Below are 19,354 nucleotides of genomic sequence, written 5' to 3'. Positions count from 1 at the left end.
TACCCCAAAAACTGAAAAATTGTCCATAGACATATTTTTCATCCCTTATACTCATACCATTCTCCAATTTGTCAAATGCGATCTAAATTCTCTCAAAATCTCAAATTTTGTCCATGGATGGAAAAATTATAATTTTGCCCCTAGATAGTGAAAATTTCAGTTTGACTCCGAATTGATCCTCGAACTCCTAATTACCATTTTGAGTCATCTCTGAACTGTGAAACTCTTAATTTTACCTTAAAATTCCTATTTGAACTAGTTCGAGACTTAATCGACTTAATGATACTATTAGGGGCAATATCATCTTTTAACGATTTCTCGAACTTTCTAAATATACTAACATTCTATCGAGCATGTGAATGACATTATAATTATTTTACAAAGTAGGGTTTGACATTTTTACTCAGAAGAAAACAAACAAAACAGATAAACTTACCATAAGCCACCTTAGGTTCGGGTATAATTTAATTATAAATTGATGTCAAATGTGTAACAGAGGAGATAGTGGGAAAGCAGATATTCTCTTACACACCACCCATTTCATATAAGCTTTGCTTGAGCCGCTAACACTGGAAGAAGAAGAAAATGCCTACCTTGAATATATACACCAACGTACCCGTGGACGCAGTAACAACCTCTGACATCCTCAAGGACGCCACCAAAGCTGTTGCCAAAACCATTGGCAAACCTGAATCCGTTAGTTCTTGCTTTTCTCTGTCTCTCAAATCATTTTCTTATCTGTAATGGCTTTATTTAAGTACCCCTTTTGTTGCATTAAAATGGGTTAACAGTACGTGATGATTCTGGTTAATGGCGGAGTACCAATGGCATTTGCTGGGACGGAAGCCCCCGCTGCTTACGGAGAATTGATTTCTATTGGGGGCCTTGGGCCTTCTGTTAATTCCAAATTGAGTTCAACTATTGCTGATATTCTTCAAACCAAGCTTTCAATTGATGCTTCTCGCTTCTACATCAAATTCTACGATGTTCAGGTCTATTTGCTTCACTTTTACTCTTTTCATTTTTTCCTTTTTTCCCTTTGTTTTACTTTGAGACATTTGTTGAAAATCTCATGTCATATCCTTCAAAGTAGTGTTGATGGATTATTTTTCTCTTTTATTGAAAATCATTAAGAAGAAAACAATGGTTGTTTTTGGAACATTCTAGTATAATTTTCTCAATCAAGGCCTTGGGCAGTATAAAGAAAAAAAAATGTAGGACTCTGTATTTCCCAGATTGGATTTCATATTCAAATGAGCCGTGTAATTATGGGAGAGTAGTTTTAATTTATTTTTCTTTTAAAAAACAGATTTTCTGTTTGATTTAATGTTGGTATTTCTGTTGAATTTAGAATATTTTTTATGCAAATAAATACATTTATCCAAGCATATACTAATAATTCACACCCAAATTACATTAACTTGTTTCTAATTCAATCCTAGCCAAAATATTATTGTTGCATACCCTTTAATTTTATAGGGAGGCAAAGATAAGCCAATTGTTGTATATCACCCTTTTTATTATATTCTATGGAAGCTTACGAGCAAACTATGCTCTTTAGCTTTTGGAGAGGCTTCTTCTATGGTTTAATTCTATTCTCCATAATGCATGCATGTTTAGGGAGGAAAATAAAATGTATTTTACTGATGAGAACAAGGTCAATACCTTGTAAATTATTAGCCTGAAGATATTTCTAGCTTCTGTTTTAGTCATTTCAAGTGATTCTGAGAATTTTATTGTCTTTCCATTTAAGCTGCTTATATTTTGACCATTGTTCGTAATTAAAATTCAAAAAAGTGGAGTAATGAAATCTCCATTTTAAAGAAGAAAATGTAGAGAAATAAGCAATTACGTATTTGTGATTAGTGAGATGCACTTTGGAGCTGTAGTCAGTTTAAAGTGACCATTTTAGTTAGCTTTTAAATGATGATTTTGTTGTCAAAAAATTAATTATGAGTGAACAAAGAATCCAGCTTACTTAGTTGTGGATTTTTGCTAGGATGTTTTCGCTTTAGGACTTGGAAATTAGGCATCATTTTTCTCCTTTACCTAATACTTGATAGGTTTGCAAATGTTAGTGCTGTCTCCTTACTTAAGGATGTTAGAAATAACAAGTGATAATTTTTCATGGTATAACTAATTTCATGTGCACAAGTTTATTTGAGAGGGCTGAGTTGTAGCAAACATATAAAATTGATGAACCAGAGGAGGGACATAATATCTTACACTTTCTTGAGTGGATGGATAACAAGGTCCTGTGAACAAACATACCAAGGCAACTCAAGACAGGAACCTTGTACACTTGAAGTTTTGATTTCTTTTTCTAGCTTCATCTGAGGATGAAGTATGCTAGCTGAACCTTTGCAAAGAAACAAGATATTTCGACTTTTCTGATGTTGAATCATTGCAAAACTTCAACATATAATTCTATATATGCCAATAGGGTCACATGCTAGTTCAAGGTGCAAAGTATCTGTCTATTTGCATGCTTGTTCATATATATGTGCAAATGTGCATCTATATGCAAATATCTGTATTTATGAAAGCTAGATCTAAAGAACTATAATGTACCGTCAGGCTAGTGGAACCTAGCAATGCAATTTAATCTAAATTGGACTTGCATTTATATCTTGGTAATCCATAATATACATTGAATGACTTTACGTTTTGGTGGATGGAGTTACTAGTGGTTTTCTTGGTGCTGAAACACAACTATGCCTTTTCTCTTCATCTGTTTGTTAGAAACTTAGAACCTCCTGTAAAGCCTGAGTGTTTTCTTCTTCTTTTTTCCTTCCCTTTTTTTTTTTCAGCATGCCAAAATTAACCAAGTGGAAGAACAATGGCATAATTTTCTTGTAATACATCTATCAGTTTTAGTAACTCACCTAAATATTCACTTTTTTTCTTGGTCCAGCGCTCATATTTTGGATTTAATGGTTCGACTTTCTGACTGGCTCAAATGGGTATACATCCATGGAAATTAAGCATTCCCAGTTGAATCATACCTGTGCAGGATCGTAGTTTGCGTTTGATCAACTTTCTGAGTGGCTGAAATGGAAAGCGTTGCAAGTTGAATCATGTCTGCGTGGGATAGTATTATATCTTTTATCAGCTGTAGACTTTCTCCTTTGAGACATTACCTCAATCTGAATCACTGTAATAAACATAAGCAAAAGTAGAGTCATCAGCAGAACATGACATGATACAGGAAGGCTTCATGAAAGGCCTCTAGGTGTGCCTACCAAAAGCAAGACTTGAGGATTCCTTCAAGATCACGATCTAAGCTAACTCAAGAATATGAAAACAAAATAGAATTTACATGTATGGGTTATAAAAACTTAACGAGCAAATAGGGGAAGGGAGTAAGCTAAAAGGAAAAATTTTTATATGAACTACATTTCATATATAAACATGTATTTAGAAAAAGTCATTAATTTTATCCAAAATCATGAAATAATGTTATTTCCAGCTCATTTGAATAATTCTAGTTGAAATCATAGTCATTTAGAAGTTTAGATTGAAATGGGAAGTCAAAACATGTGAAAAGCCTTTAAAAAGAGAGTAAGGGAGCTTAAGTGTATCATAGGTATCAATACCGATGTGTCATTATCATTTTAATGATTGTTGAGTTACAATTTCAACATACCCTACTTAATTAATCAAATGTAATTGTAAATTAAAGATTAAAGGTTACTCTTGCAAGTTGAAACTTTTGGATAAAGTTATTTAGCAAAATACTATAGGAGAGATTTAAACTAACTGTGAGTGTGGTTTGTTATATTTAGGAATAAAATTGGAGTTCATCTCTACCGAATTTAAAAAGTTTAAGATTGTAAGAAACTAAATAGAATTAGGTTTTACAACCCAATTCGGTAGCAAATAAAATTGAGACACACACACGCGCACACACACACACACATATATATATATATATATATATATATATATATATATATATATATATATATATTAGCCTTAATTTTCTTCCTCTTTCCTCCATTTTGACTTTACCCAAAATCCGTTGGAAATCATAGAAACTTTGTCCAAAATCTGTCGGAAAATCATCAAAATTTCGTAGAAAATTTGCCGAAAACCATGTGTTTTAAGAACAAAATTCCATCCATAATGTGTTGCATCTTCGACCCTAATAGAATCATTTTGTAACCATAATCCATCAACAGTAATTATAAAACGTTACAACTAATTTCTTGTAAAATGATTCTATTAGGGTTGAAGATGTAACCATTGTCAAGATTTTTTTACAACTAGTTTAAAATATTATCATTTACATACTTGAGTAAGGGAAAACTATATATTTAAAGTAACCATAGTCAAGAATTAAAAGCGTAAATCAGTCAAAAAATTCATATACACTAATATATTTTGATTTGATATCCACAAAATTATTACATCTTGCTAAATGTTTATGTATGTGGTTGAACACTTCAGAAAATGTAATTGGTCGTTCCAACCAGACCGATTGCATTCCTTTACAATAACACTCAAAGAAACATCGAGCTAATTATTAATATGATAAAATTTAATTAAAACTTCCTTAAAAATTATTAATATAAAGCACTATAATCAATTAAGCTTTCTTTAGGAATTTAGTGAAAATAATTCATACCATCTTCTTTGTATAAACAAAACAAAGAAATGAACCGTTGGTGTGCTTCGTAATGCTTTTTTTTCCATACATTAAGAGGTTTTTGCTTACTTTCTTGGATTTATTTTGTCATTGATAAATATTCCATTTATTATCAATAAAGGCATCCCAAGTATTTGTTTAATCCACGACCTACACTTTCCTTTGCAATTAGTGACACCAGCCTTTTCCATTGCATCTTGTCTCTTTTTTCCCAACATGTTTTTCAAGTCATCCTTATAAATCCTTTCCCATATTTGTCGAACCACAGGAGCCTCTGCTATGGACCACATAAACTTATCCTAACATAAAATATAAGGGTAAACAAATCATCATCTTCACGCATATAGATGAAAATAAACAAACATGTATTAATTCAACAACACACTTAATATCCCAAATTTCTTTCACATTAGCTTCTTGATATCATTGAGAACTTTCCTCCATATCAACCATGGGGCCATTAAATTGTTTTTCATTATTCTAGTAATTGTTGTGTTGACTCTTGTCTCCAAGATCACACAATAAAAGTATGCATGTTGGATAGACTTGACAATTAGTGTATTCTTGTTTTAATTGTGTCATAGTATTAGTAATTGTACTAGTAAATACGAACATAACATAATTAATTAATCGTGTCAAGATCTTAAACACGTATTTAATAAACGTAGAATATGACACGGTTAACACATTTAATAAAATGTGTTGAGTTAAATTTTGTACAACACAACACGATTAACACAATTAAAATTTATACGATTTATAACCTATTTACACGATTTATACGATTAACACAATTTAAATGATTAAATTGAAATGTGTACAAGTAAAATATGATTCTATTATAAATATCATAATATTTACCAAATATAATAAAATTCAATATCAATAAATCTTAATCATTATAAAAATTTTAATATTTATATGGATCAATAAATGATTTTTAACGGTGCACTAACATGATTAAATAAATAGTAATAAATGGGTCAAGGTTATACTGATACATGATAATATGATTAATTAATCGTGTCTTAGACAAATTAAGTGAATTTAACATAATTTATTTATGTCTAAACTGTATTGACATTATTAATACACGAAATACAATTAATTTAAAATCAAATGACGTTTAAACTCGTGTCGTGCTGTCCTGTCCTATACAAAATTACCAAAACTAATGTTTGATAGTAAAATATATAATTTATTAAGCTATCTCATTATTAAACAAGTTAACTTACCCCCCTCTCTCTCTCTCTCTCTCTCTCTCTCTCTCTCTCTCTCTAAGAGGTGTCAAATGCAACTCCTGGTCCGGATTTGTTGGTGTCGGCAATTGTTGGCTAAGCCCTCTAATACTCATCCTTGTTGACGTGCCATCTCCATTGCCCCCTATATTTGTGTCTTTAGATCCTTTAGGAAAAGGGGGCCAAAGTCACATTCACCAATGGCTCAGTGGATGGATCAACCAAAGAAGGTGCCTCCATGGGTGGATTCACCGCTCGCTCAATGGATGGATTGACCGAAGAGTGTGCCTCCACGAGCAAATGGCGAGGGATCGATGCAACTCTACATTTACCTTTTGGTTTCGAATAAACCATCGTAACTGTAATATATATAGCGTAACAAAATATGCAAGTTAATTAGAAAATTTTAAAACAAATCGAGGAATCATCCAATAACACCGAGCATGGGTAATAACAAGCATAATATTAACTAGATTAAAATAGTAAAAGATAAAGTACAACAATTTATCAGATAGCATGAAGAACATGATCTTCATGCTAAAGCCCGTGATCATCGTTATCTTCACAATTAGTTTTTAGTTTAATCTTCTTTTCAGGTCTTTTTCCCAATAAATTTCCGTTAGGAAAAATTTTACAGATATGACAAAAAAATTATTTTTTTCCTTGTCAATATATTTCAATCGAATTTTTCGTTGAAAATTAATCGAATAATGTAAGATGGGGATATTTTCGATGAAACCTTTCAACAAAATTCCACACCATTTAAAATGATTTGACACCAAATGAGTTTTTAATCAAATTAAATCTGTCAAAAATTTTTACCTAAAATACATATGGAAAATAGAGAATAATTTTCATCAAAAACCTGTGGATAAAGGTAATACTATATATTTTCAACGAAATCAATCATGTCAAAAAAAAATTATATTTTCTAGTATCGAAGATTTATATTCATCAAACACTTTAAAAATCAACCATGTGTCCAAGAGTAATTGGATTATGAAGATTAGGTCATGCTGACGAGAATGACAATTAAAGCCTTTGAAGACTTTAGATCTTAAAATTTTCTCTACGCCCATCATGCAATGTTAACAGATAAAACATGATAACCAAATAAAGAGGCTTATTGGTGTGGAGAAGAATGAGTCACATGTGTCGTGAAATTTCTAGTGTTGAAAGTTAAAACCCAGCTGCCAGGGGTTATCCAATTCTAAAGGTCATGAGATTTCCAACTCATCCTTTGTAAAGATAAGGTGTTGTCAATCGTTCTGAGTGAATACAATTTGAGGACATGCTTTGTTGCCATAAAGAAGAGGTCCAAGAGGATATGTCTTTGTCAAATTCCTTCTTCAAATATATATATTTCAAACTCTTATATTGTCCTCTACATTTGTCAAATTACCTTATCTCTAATATGTAAAATGCAAAATAAAACAATCTTTTATAATTAAATCAAATCAGTGATAGGAAAAATAAGAATCTCGACTAATTTATTGATTTTGTTTCAGTTATCTTTCGCAATTTATCTTGATGTTATATAATAAGGGATGTAATTTCAATTTCTATGTTTTAATGAGAGAGGAAGAATACTTTATCTATCTCGTTAATTTTTTTTACAATATATATACACACACATTTTTATTTAATTTTTTTCATTTTTTCAGTAGAGTCCAAATTTAAAATTAATTTTAAATATCTTTTATGAAAATTAATTTTTTAATATAAGAGTCTAGAAAAGTTTCAGGTTATGCTAGTAAATCGAAGGACAAGGGAGATATTTGTTGAAACAATAAAGAAGTGTATTTATATACATATATATTTATGGATATTTAGTTTTAAATATCTGTATTTTTATTTTTAAAGAAGCTAATATCTTAATGTGCCAAATGCCTAAATATGTGGTTGTTTAGTAAAATATCTTAAGAACAAAAGGGCTTTGACTCTGAGGTCTAGAAAGTGCAAGCTATTGATAATTGGATGACATCCTGATCTTTTATTTTATATTTTATTTGTATGGTATTAACTATTAGCATGAGAATAGGAAACTTATGACTATTTATACTAGGGACCCAAACATTCTTTGAAACTACCTTTTTAACCCATAAGATTTACAACTCGGCTTTTCACTTTGAAGATATTTTCCAAACAATTATGTTAAGAATTAGTATTAGCTACTTTTTTCTATAATTTCTAAGGAATGTCGATATTGTTTGCTTTCTATTAAGAAAATTTCTTTTATCATTACTATTTAACAACTAGTTGCTTTGTTTTCTTTTTTATCAGATACATGGACCTTTCTTTTTCTTCCTTTATGTTCAACCCAAATAGGCAAAGGGACAATAAACTTTTACTGTTAGCCAAGGCTGAATCAAGGAATTACAAGGGGATATGCTTGTAAATTAAATTTAGTAATTTTGTATATGACATGACAACACAAATTTAAGTTGGTTTGGATTTAAACTAGTCGTGTATTAATCCTATTAACACGGTTAAGATACAAATGATTCTTATCTTAATTTGTGTCAAACCCGCTCAATTCATTTCAAATCTATTTAAGTTACGATTAGTTAATCGAATTATCTTTTATCTGTATAACTTGTGACCTGTTAATTACCTATTTATTTAATCGTATTCAAGTGTTGTGTAAACATATTTAGCACTTATATAGTTAAGACCTATTTATTGATCTATATTAATACTAATATTTTTATATTGATTAAGATTTATTAATGTTGAATTTATTATATTTAAATAATATATAATTTTTTATTATAAATTTCAATAATAAAATTGTATATTAATTTTACATATTTTAATTTAATCATTTTAATTGTGTGTTAATTGTCTAAACAACTTTTTTTTTTTAATGGCTCATGTAAACAATTTTAAATAATATAAATTTAAATTGCATTAATCTTATAAACAAATCATATCGTGTAGTATAAAATTTAACTTGATACATATAATAAACGTGTTAGCTACAATGTATCGTGTTGCACATTTATGAAACATATTTGTATAAATGTTTAATATTCTAACAAAAGTAATTAATCGTGTCGTATTCATATTCATATTTGTGTTTATCCATATAATTGTTAATAGCTTATACTTACACGATAAAGTTAAGATATGAAAACATAAATTGTCAATTCTACTATACATTAACTAGAGTTGAAAAATTACGGCAAAAGGTACTTAGTTTTGATTTTTGAATCTATGTAATTGTTTATATTGGTTTAATTTTCTTTCAATCATACCCAAGACAACACAGTAGATCTGTAGATGTTGGATAAGGATGAAAGAAAAGGGATTTAGATTAATGTATAGGGAGGGAGTAACGAGTTAAACAAAAATGCAGGGGCAGATTTGCAAAACTCGTTAAAATGGTTCGATTTTTGTAATCAGAAGCCAATGAACGTAATAAGCCCAACGTTTGATTAGCATCTGCCACTCAAATAGCGGCAAAAGACACCAAAAAGGTTCAATCAATCATCGCATTTCTGACATGTCCAAAAACCCTACCCCCTTCCCCTGAGACACGTGAAAATCATCCAACCACTAAAGGACACGCCACCTCAGCCCTAAAAAATCCAGAGCAGCCAATGAGATGTTGCCATCTCAGTAGATAAGAAACCCTTCCCATAAATCTCCAAAGAGTGTTGCAGGAGTTGTGGGTGGCATACCTGGATTAATCCAACCCAGTCCATCCAACATTGCCCCATCATTAGGATTACAAGGTTGGCTTACTCAAATGCCCTATGTTTCGTCCCTGGAATATCAGAAATGCCACACTTCTTTTATCACCCATGCTTTTTTATTTCTTAAAAATAAAAATTACTGTCGATGACCAAATTATGGTCTGAAAAAGAAAAGAAAAGCATTACTGTAGATGTTAATGGATATCTTATAATAAGATGCATTACATGACCCGATTAAGTAATATTAGGATATCTTGTTATCAAATTCGAATAAAATTCAAGTAGTAACACTACTATCTTAACTTAATTATAAATAATAATTTTTAATATTAAATTTTAATTATATATATTTTATTTATAAGTTTTATATAATTAATGTAATATTTATTAAAATTTATTAATTGTTCTAAATATGATTTTAAACTTTAACTTATTTTTTATGAATTAATTTTAAATTATTAATTTAATTTTTATTAATAATATACATAAAAAATGAGTTAAAAGGAGTGGTGTTTGGGATACTATGGTAAGGGTTTGAGTAGCAATTTAAAATTTTAATCAAATATTTATGTAATTTGAGTATTTTACAAAATAATAGGATTCGAGTTAAGATATCTGAAAAATAACGGATATCTTACTCGTTAATGTTTTTAATTACTGCACCATCGTGTCGAAATAAATTGTTAATAAAGCATCCAATTAGATTCTATAAATATGCATTTCATAAAATATTATCATTTTTAAAGATGGGTTTGACATTGAATTTTCATATTCAGGTCATTTTTCATGTTCTATTTGGCAATATGTCCATTGAAAAGGTTGTTCTAGATGACATTAATGTTTCCTATACTCATTCTTCAACTTTAACGTTGAGCAAGTAGTACCAAAAGAAAAGAATGGGCAGGGAGGTTAGTATAGTAAAAGAGCAATATAAAATAATTGAACTGCCGAGGCAGGTAATCGGGATGGAGAGCGAATGAAAGAAAGAAAGAAAGAAAGAGAGAAAGAAAAAAATGAGCGGTCCCCAGAGAAAACTAGCATTGAGCGGTCCCCACCCTAGAGAAAACTAGCTTTGTCTTTTCCTCTGTTGTCTATCTCTTTAGTATAAGTCACATTCCAAGCTCTAAAAATCGAAAAAGAAAAAAGAGAGCCAGGCAGAGGCAGACCAGAGCTCCTGCCATTTATATTTAACGGATCTTTCTTGCCCTTTTTGCTGTTTCCTCCTCGTGACCTACTCTGCTCCTCCTTCTCTTCCTTGTGCTTAAAAGACTTTCTTCTTTTTATCTCTTCATTTGTTTCTCTTTTATTTCCTCAGCTCAAATCTTACTCTTATTGGCTAACTATCCTCTCTCCTAGATATTTTTGCTCCTCCTTTCCATTCCCTTTGCCCGAAACCTAGGCAACCTGCATAAATGGGCTTCTTCTAGGGTTTTGTAATTCCCTTTGTTTCCTAGGTGAAACATTAGTCTTGGGAAAAGGAAAAAGAATATGCTTGTTGCTTAGAATTCTGTTGTTTATTTGTTTAGTTTACACTGTGGAGTGGTTTTGAGGGGTTTTTGAATTCTTCTTCGGAATTGGATTCCTGTTTTGAAAAAAAGAAAAAAAATGGTATGGTATATTCCCTTTCAGTTCTGCCTATAGATATTTCTTTAATTGGGGTTCAGTGTCCTAGGGTGTTCATGTTTACTACTTCAATTCATAAAGGTTTGGGCTTTTTCCTCTTTTTATAATCCAGGAACCTTTGACTCTTGTGCTTCCAGGGGGTTTAGGGTTTTGCACCTTTTTCAAGGGGCATAATTTCTTTTCCAATTCAGGAACCAACAAAGAGTGAAAATTTTAGCTGTTTTTGCAATCGAGCCTTAAGAATTTTCTCCCCCAAAGAACGATGGCTCCTCAAATGGGTTTCCCTTGAATTCCCGAGGTTTTTATTCTAGATCTGCTTGTTGCCTTGTAGCAACCCTGAATTTAAGGGCATAAACCTGAAATTTGAACCTTAGCTACTTTTGTCTTGCTAATTCACACTTTCTGCTTTATTTGTCGATGGTTTTTGGTATTGAATTTCTTGTTTTTTCACATTAATTCACAGAGGTGTAGAACTTGAATTCTCGTACAATTTTTAAGTTTTCTCCCCTTGTTATTATCTGCAGATGTCTTCGTGTTTAAGCGGAGGCGGCAGGACCTATGCATTAGACCTTGAAATAATAAAATCTTCATCCTCTTCAACCAGAACTTCTCACACATCTTCTTCACCTTCTTCAACTCTCTCTGAGTCCAGCAATTCCCCCCTTGCAATCTCCACTCGGAAACCACGAACCCCTCGAAAACGCCCCAACCAAACCTACAACGAAGCTGCGGCCCTCCTCTCCACTGCCTATCCCAATATATTTTCCTCCAAAAACCTTGCAAAGCCACGTAAATTCACCAAGCCTCAGGACTCTTTCTTCCATGAATCGTCTGAATTATTGTTGCCTTTCCGTGTAATTGACGACTCTGGTGTCTTGCTCCAGAATCAGCCAATCCGAGAAAAACCCAGTTGCCTAATTGAGCCAAAAGTCGTGAATTTTTGTGACAAGTCCTGGCAAAGTAGTAGCGGAGAAGTCAATTCCCATGGAGGAGGAGGTTCCATGGAAATGAGATTCAGCACTGAATTCCAGGAAGATTTCGACGCAGAGTCGATTCTTGATGAGGAAATCGAGGGAGGTATTGATAGCATTATGGGGAACCTTAGCGTCAATCAGGAGACATTGGATGAGTCCAATGGCACATGTCACGGTGCCCAAATCAGCCAAATTGGTTCATGCTATGGGAATCCCATGGGATTAGGATTTGGCGCGAAATTTGAATTTGGGTTGGGGTTCGGATTAAGGAGGGGAGTAAGAGCATTGAGACATGTTAATGAGGGGAATTGGTGGAATTTTTCTACTGTAGATGTGCTACAAATCTCACCAAAAACTAACACCAAGGTCAGCAGAGCAGAGAAAAAGAAAAAGAAGGTGGAGAAACCAATTGTTGTGACGGAGGCGAAGGGTTCGGCAATGCCTAAAGAAAATCCGAAGCCAAATCCAAATGCAGGGTTGCAATTGAAATTGAATTACGATGAGGTGGTGAATGCCTGGTCAGACCGTGGCTCGCCCTTCGCCGAGGAATCTCCAGGGCCTGAAGTTGCTGGAAATGATGTCTATGTATGTTTCTCATGACCCGCTGGGAAATCAAAATTTCAGTGATTGCAATTTGGAAACCCCTTCTATTTATAGCATAGTTTGTTAAGTGTCTGAAGGGTCTGTCCGTAGGGTGTAGCAATGGTTCTAAATAAAAGCATCACCACTTTCTGCAGCAAAAGCTTTTTATTTCCAGTACTACGAACTGTTGTGGTTTTCTGACTTGCTGTTTCAAATGTGCCATTTTAGTGTTGTCTAATTTAGTTAGTATGGAGGGAGAAAAGGGGAATGAGTCAGTGGGGTGCCTAGGCTTCCATCCACTGCTCTCGCGAGGAGCTGACCTTTTATGCTTTCTTTTCTTGCTTTTTTTTTTTAATAAAAGTTTCCTGATTTTAAAGGTTTCAAAAGATGGGGATTTGTTTTTCTTAAGCTTTTCCCTTTCAAAGACCCATTATCTTGTGGTGTAGTGTCGTTTTCAGGTTTATTTTAGGGTAATACTCTTTTTCGTTTCATTCTTTTTGTTCATATATTATTTTTTGACATTTATTAAACAGAACATATAAATTTTATTTAAAATATTATAATATTAATATAATATAAAGTCTAAGAAAATGGAGTATTTTTGGTATTGACTAATAGAATGGTACCTGTCTGTATATATATGACAACGACTGATTTATTTATTGGAGCTGGGGTGCGAGGCACTGAATTATTTCCTTTAATGAACTTTTGCGGCAGGCCAGGCTGGCGCAGATCGATTTATTCTCGGACGGTGGAGGGGTGAGAGAGGCTAGCGTGCTTCGCTACAAAGAGAAGCGGCGTACGCGCCTCTTCTCTAAGAAGATCAGGTATCAAGTCAGAAAGGTCAATGCTGATAGACGGCCCAGAATGAAGGTTTGATTTAATTTCTAAGTAATGCTTCTTCGTCTATTCTCATTCACTGTGTGCGGTCCTGTTGCCTATTTTGTTTGTTTCTTCTTTTTTTAATTATTTTATATATACAATTTATTTTTATCTAATATTTAAAAATGGAACGTGAGTTTAATGGGATTAATTAAATATGGCATGGTGGTTCTAATTTAAAAAAAATTATAAAGAATGAATTATTATTATTATTTTTCTTTGTCAAATAGCTAACAATAAAAATAAGGGGTTTTTCTTTTTGCAATTAAAATATTTAATCTTAGGATTTGTAGTACATATTAGTGTCTGTATTGGAACTCTTTTGTACCTTATTTACGTTTCTTTCTTCGCTCTTGATTCCCACACTGTTGTAATTATAAATTAAAGAGGAGAATGGTCTAACTGAATTAAGTTCTCAAATCCATTAGTTTATGTTTTGCTTGATATATATAAGGGAAATCTTATTCATAATTTTATTTTACCTAGTTAGGATTATTTTCCAACTGTAACCAAATAATTTTTATAATTATGTTAACAGGGACATTGAAAGTAAGAAAATTAGAGAAAACTTAAGAGAAAAAAAAAAGGCATTTTTTGCAGAATCCATTTTCTCCCGATTCACAAAAAAAAAAAGAAGAAATTATTAGCTCTAAATCCCTTATGCTAAGTCAGTAGTCTTTATACATGACATAATTTTGTTGAAAAATGTTAAGAATTACAAATGAATTTCATCTAAATATTTTAATTAAGTAGTAAAAAGATTAAAGGAAATTGAATCTCAAATCCTTTAAAATCTTAACATTTTTGTGTAGTCATGAAACATTTGTTTTTGTTTTGCTTTCATTGTCTGATATTTGGTGTTTTTGGATTGAAGGTTTGTTGATAATATTGCAGGGGCGATTTGTAAGAAGGCCAAATTCTGGAGAAAGGTAAAAGGAATGGGGACGGAAAGAAATCAAAGAAGAAATGCTTTAGCGTCTTTTTTTTTTTTTTTCTCTCATTTTGTTAAACCTTTTGCCGTACACTTGAAAACTTAGAAGTTAAGGAGATGAAGACTACTAGTTCAAGAAGAGGAATGTAGAGAAATAGGCCAACAAGGTTTTTGCCTGCCTTCTTATTCTTTGTTTTCTAGTCTTTGGATAACGCTTTTGTTTTTCTTTTTTTGTTAAAAAAAGGGTTTGGTTGAAGTCGATAGTAGCACCTACAAGAGATACTATTAATTGAATACTTGAATTCAATAATGATAACCTAATTGCCTTTCTTTTTTTTTTTTTTTTTTGATTTAGGGGAAAGAAAATTTAAATTTTACGTTTTAAGTAGGGAATCATACACCACCTAATGAATCAAATTCTCAAATGCTCTCTTTTATTTTTTTAATCCTATCAAAGCTTACTTAATACATTATATAACTGATTTATTATCATGTATCAAATATCTTTGATTATAGAATAGTTTCGATTCACTCTAATTATATTATTAATTTATTACACAACTATTAATTTAAAAATCTCAAATTTATATTTTTCATTATTTTTTATTATGCTACATTATTGCAGTTATATAATTTTTTAATTATAAATTTATATTCTGAATCTTTTTTAAGAGAATATTTATAAAAATAGAGAAAAATTAAGAAGGGAGAAAAAAATCATAATATAGAAAAAAAATTTTAACTTTAGTAAAATTTTTGTTCTTCTTATTATCTTTCTCTATATTTTTAACCAGAAGGCATAAATTATTATAATTGATAACCTTTTTGTTGAGACATAATCAATCTATAACAAAAGAAACCCTTTACCATTTTATGTTTGTTCATTTTGCTTTCCTTCTTTATATGTTTATTAGTATTATTTAAATTTATATGTCTTTAATATCATCTGAATTGATTAGGGATGTCAACAAGTATGGTACTCGATATTTTTGAAGGTAACCTACCCCAAATCCTATTAATTTATAGGGTACCTGAACCCTATAACTACTCGAATAAAATTTCAAAAATATTATCTTTACTCTTACTTTAATTTTTTTTTATACTCATACTCTAATATGCTAGACATTATCCGTTAAATATTCGAATCTGTTAATTACCTAATTATGCAAATCAAATTGTTTTATGTGTTCATGGACACCAAATTAAATAACTTGAACTCGCACTCGAATAAAAAAATTTATTTAATATCTAATAATATATAATTTACAAATGATTTAGATTTATAAAAACAAACATTAAAGGAATAATGCTTTAAAAAGCCCTTGAACTATTTAAGAAAAATCAAATAAACCATTGTTCTTCTATTACGTTCAATCATTGACTAACTACCATTACTCAAATAGATAACTTCATTTTCACTACCAAATTTAACACTTTTGCCAACAAAAATTTTTGTCGCTAAAGGTTCAAATTTCGTCTATAATTTAAAATTCTAATGGAATTTCTACAGAAAATTTTATCGGTAATTTAAAATACCAATGGATTTTTGAGGAAAAATTTTGTCTGTAATTTAAAATATTGATAGATTTTCGATAGAAAATTCGGTCAATAATTAGTTTGAAATATCGTGGTTAGTAAAGGTTATTTTGTCGATAATTAAATATTTCGTCAAAAAATCTCTAAAGGAATAGTCCATAGAAAACTTGGTCAGCAAAGCATCTGTCAAACCATATTCTATAAAATAATTACGATCTCATTTACATGCTCAATAGAATGTTTGCATATTTAGAAAGTTCAAGAAATCGTTAAAAGACAATATTGCCCCAATGGTACCATTAAGTCCATTAAGCCTCGAACTAGTTCAAATAAGAATTTTAAGGTGAAATTAAGAGTTTCACAATCCAAAGATGACTCAAAATGGTAATTCGGAGTTCGAGGATCAATTTGGAGTCAAACCGAAATTTTCACTATCTAGGGGCAAAATGGTCATTTGCCACCTAGGGACAAAATGAAAATTTTAGAAAAGATTTTTTTTTGTGGCCCCATTTGACTTATTGGAGTATGATTTGAGTATTGGAGTATAATTTGAGGTTTAAAAGTGAAAAATTTTAATTTTCGGTATAATTTGGAGTATAGGGGCGAAATGGTAATTTTGTCACTCCGGGGGCAAATCGGTAAATTTTCACCCCCGACACTTGTCAAGACCAAGGGATTTTATTCATCATGGAAATGGATAAACATGAGAAATGTGTGATGGAGAATTAAAGAATTAAAAATTAAATATTTAAAATTTGAACCAATAAGGAAATGCCATGTGTCATGCTTTTATTATTTTATTGTTTCTTTATAAAAAGGCATAAAAATCAGCCCATTTCTCCCATAGTGATCAGCCAAACCAGAAGAGAAGAGAAACCAAGGAAGAACAAACCATAGGTGGGAAAAATCAAAGAGAAAGTGTTAGAATTCAAGGATTTGATCAAGCAAAGGTAAAATTTTTTTTATTTTGCTAGTGATTTACCTTACCCATGCATTTTTCCTTAATTTTCATTGTTAAATTACATGTTTTCATGATGAATTCATGGCTGGTCAAAATGGGTATGGAGAGAGAATGATGTTAGATTGATTTGATTCTAAGTTATGTTAGTGTTTTTAGTTAGTTAAGCATGTTTAGAAACAAAACAACAAGAAAAGAATCCATTTTCACCATGAACCTTCAATAGTCGAACCCTATGTGAAGTGTAGAAGTAATGAATTGATTTTGCGATCAAATGAATCGGTTGAAAAAATTGATGAAATGATGATTTATGGTGAGAAAATGGAATGGGAAAATTTTTAGTGATAGTGCACCACAATGGCCGAAATTTTCAAGAAGAATTGTGAGGGTTGTTAGGCTAAATTTTAGATTATTGGAATTATATTAAGTGAATTGAAATATTAGAAATGAAATGGAGCAATTTGGAGCCAAATAGGACACAATTATCATTTATTCGGGTAATAGGCCGAATTAGGTCAGCACCACATTTAAGCGGTAGTCGAATAAGTTGCATATCATATCATGCATATACACCGAGCCTGAATTGATTTTATAATGGTCAAGCATTGATGTGGTGAATTATGTATTGTACATTATGGATAGGTGGTGAGTAAATTACACTAGCAAAAGTACAGAGATTGTGCTTGGAGACTGGGATTATGAGTACATAAACTCCTAGAACTGTGAGTAAACTTATTATCGTCTTAATTATTTAGAGTAGTTTTATACAATTGTGTGATTTTATGGAAAATGGGTTTAAATGATAAATTATTATGTTTTAGGAGAAATTGTGATTTTATAAAATGATTTTATAAATTTTTTGGAAAATTGAATACTGATTTTGAAAATAGAGTAATTGGAGACTGACTGCTTGTGTTGTAAATTAATGGTTTTAAATTGAATGGCTTATGACAATATATGAGCATGAATGGCTAAACTGATTTTTGGTGTTAGAATTATTTGTATGTGTATTCAGCCTTGAGAGGCTAGGTTGTGATAAATTGTCATGTCATGTAGAAAAAGATTCTATAAATCAGGTGATAGATAAAATAATCCATAGTCACTGCAGTGGTAGGGGTTTCCGTGGACTGCCTATGAGAGGGGCACGATAACCCAATTATATATTTACCTCCGGGGGGAGATGTTGGATGAAGTATTTCTTGAGGTAAAGATTTGAGTGCACTTCACGTGGACCCCCGCGTGAGAGTGAGACTCAGCCAACGTTAAGGCATGGCTAAAATTTCGGATGTAAAGACATTTAACAGCCTTGGCGGACTTGGTTGGGATAACCCTCGATCAAGGTATTCCTGATAACTGAGTATGAGAATAATTTTTGGCACGAGCCAAGCTTTTCAGGAAATCATAAGCCTATTTGTTTATTTGGTTGAAATGAGCTGAAAGGTAATGAAATTACAGTATGATGACTTATTTTAATTCGTCTCCATTTACTCGCCTTTAGATAGTTTAGATGGTGTCTATTTACTCACTGGGATTTTATAATCTCACCACCCTCATTTCCTCACATTTCAGGCTCGGGGAATTTCATAGTTAGCAGACTTTGACAAGGACCTTCATTTTGACTTGAATCGGCAAAAGCTGTAGGTTTTCAGCTTTCGATGCATTTTGGTTAGATGTGGGCCCATGTGTTGCTGTAAAAGTAATTTTATGTTTTGGTTATTTGCTTTATAGTATATATGAATATAATTAACTTTTACGCTATAAGAATTATTTACCGATAGCTTTATAAAAATTATTTTACAAGAAAATAGTTTATTTTATTGAATATTTTTATTATATTCAAATGGTCAAATTTTCACTTCAAATGAACGTTTTAGATACTTAATTTGTTTTTAAATCACTAAATATATATTTTTGCTTACCTATTACATTTTTAGCAAGTTTTGAGATTTTCGATGAAAAATAACGAAAATGTCCCTGTGAGCCAGAAAACAATATGTTATGTTCTGATTTGGAAATGACTCGTAATCCTTCGAATTACGATATTTGATAACTATTGCTCACTAAGGAAATACGAAAGCTAATACGATAGCCTTGTGAGGTTTCGATCTGCATTCGGGGTGAAGAATGTCTGTCGAGGCTTCGAGGCGATTGTCATGGGCTCGATGAAAGTTTCGGGTCGTGACAGCATCTAATTTGTCGGAAGCATAATTGGTCGGTATTGATTGCCTTTCATTGATAAATTATTGACGAAATTGGTGACAGAATTGTCGATGGAACTCAGTGT

General features: G+C 31.5%; 2 protein-coding genes and 1 long non-coding RNA gene across 11 annotated transcripts; all 3 read left to right on the top strand.

The window, feature by feature from the left end:
- The first annotated feature begins 485 nt into the window (after positions 1–485).
- On the top strand, positions 486–3,270 carry LOC18589402 (Tautomerase/MIF superfamily protein). Its single transcript, XM_007014365.3, has 3 exons — positions 486–696; positions 792–992; positions 2,915–3,270. Exons 1-3 carry the CDS (start codon positions 586–588, stop codon positions 2,948–2,950), a joined length of 348 nt encoding a protein of 115 aa, XP_007014427.1. The 5' UTR covers positions 486–585; the 3' UTR covers positions 2,951–3,270.
- A 7,447-nt stretch (positions 3,271–10,717) lies between these two features.
- CIA2 (chloroplast import apparatus 2) lies at positions 10,718–14,906 on the top strand. 9 transcript variants are annotated; one of them, XR_016028387.1, is made up of 4 exons: positions 10,718–11,192; positions 11,732–12,766; positions 13,486–13,654; positions 14,540–14,771. XR_016028387.1 is itself a non-coding variant. In XM_007014362.3 (4 exons), exons 1-4 carry the CDS (start codon positions 11,190–11,192, stop codon positions 14,526–14,528), a joined length of 1,203 nt encoding a protein of 400 aa, XP_007014424.3. In that variant the 5' UTR covers positions 10,719–11,189; the 3' UTR covers positions 14,529–14,906. The 9 variants fall into 9 exon arrangements, 5 of the variants coding, with proteins under 5 accessions (XP_007014424.3, XP_017983583.2, XP_017983582.2 ...); XR_001929574.2 differs by having other exon boundaries at positions 13,486–13,636; positions 14,520–14,765; XR_016028388.1 differs by having other exon boundaries at positions 14,520–14,612.
- A 2,059-nt stretch (positions 14,907–16,965) lies between these two features.
- Positions 16,966–18,745, top strand: LOC108663425 (uncharacterized). Its single transcript, XR_001929407.2, has 3 exons — positions 16,966–17,062; positions 17,713–17,792; positions 18,640–18,745. It is a non-coding gene; the product is annotated as an uncharacterized LOC108663425 (long non-coding RNA).
- The last annotated feature ends 609 nt before the right edge of the window (positions 18,746–19,354 follow it).

The sequence above is a fragment of the Theobroma cacao genome, chromosome 9, assembly GCF_053813885.1.
Source record: "Theobroma cacao isolate CCN51 chromosome 9, ASM5381388v1, whole genome shotgun sequence".
NCBI classification, from domain to species: Eukaryota; Viridiplantae; Streptophyta; class Magnoliopsida; order Malvales; family Malvaceae; genus Theobroma; species Theobroma cacao.
This window is presented reverse-complemented; position numbering and strand designations above follow the sequence as displayed.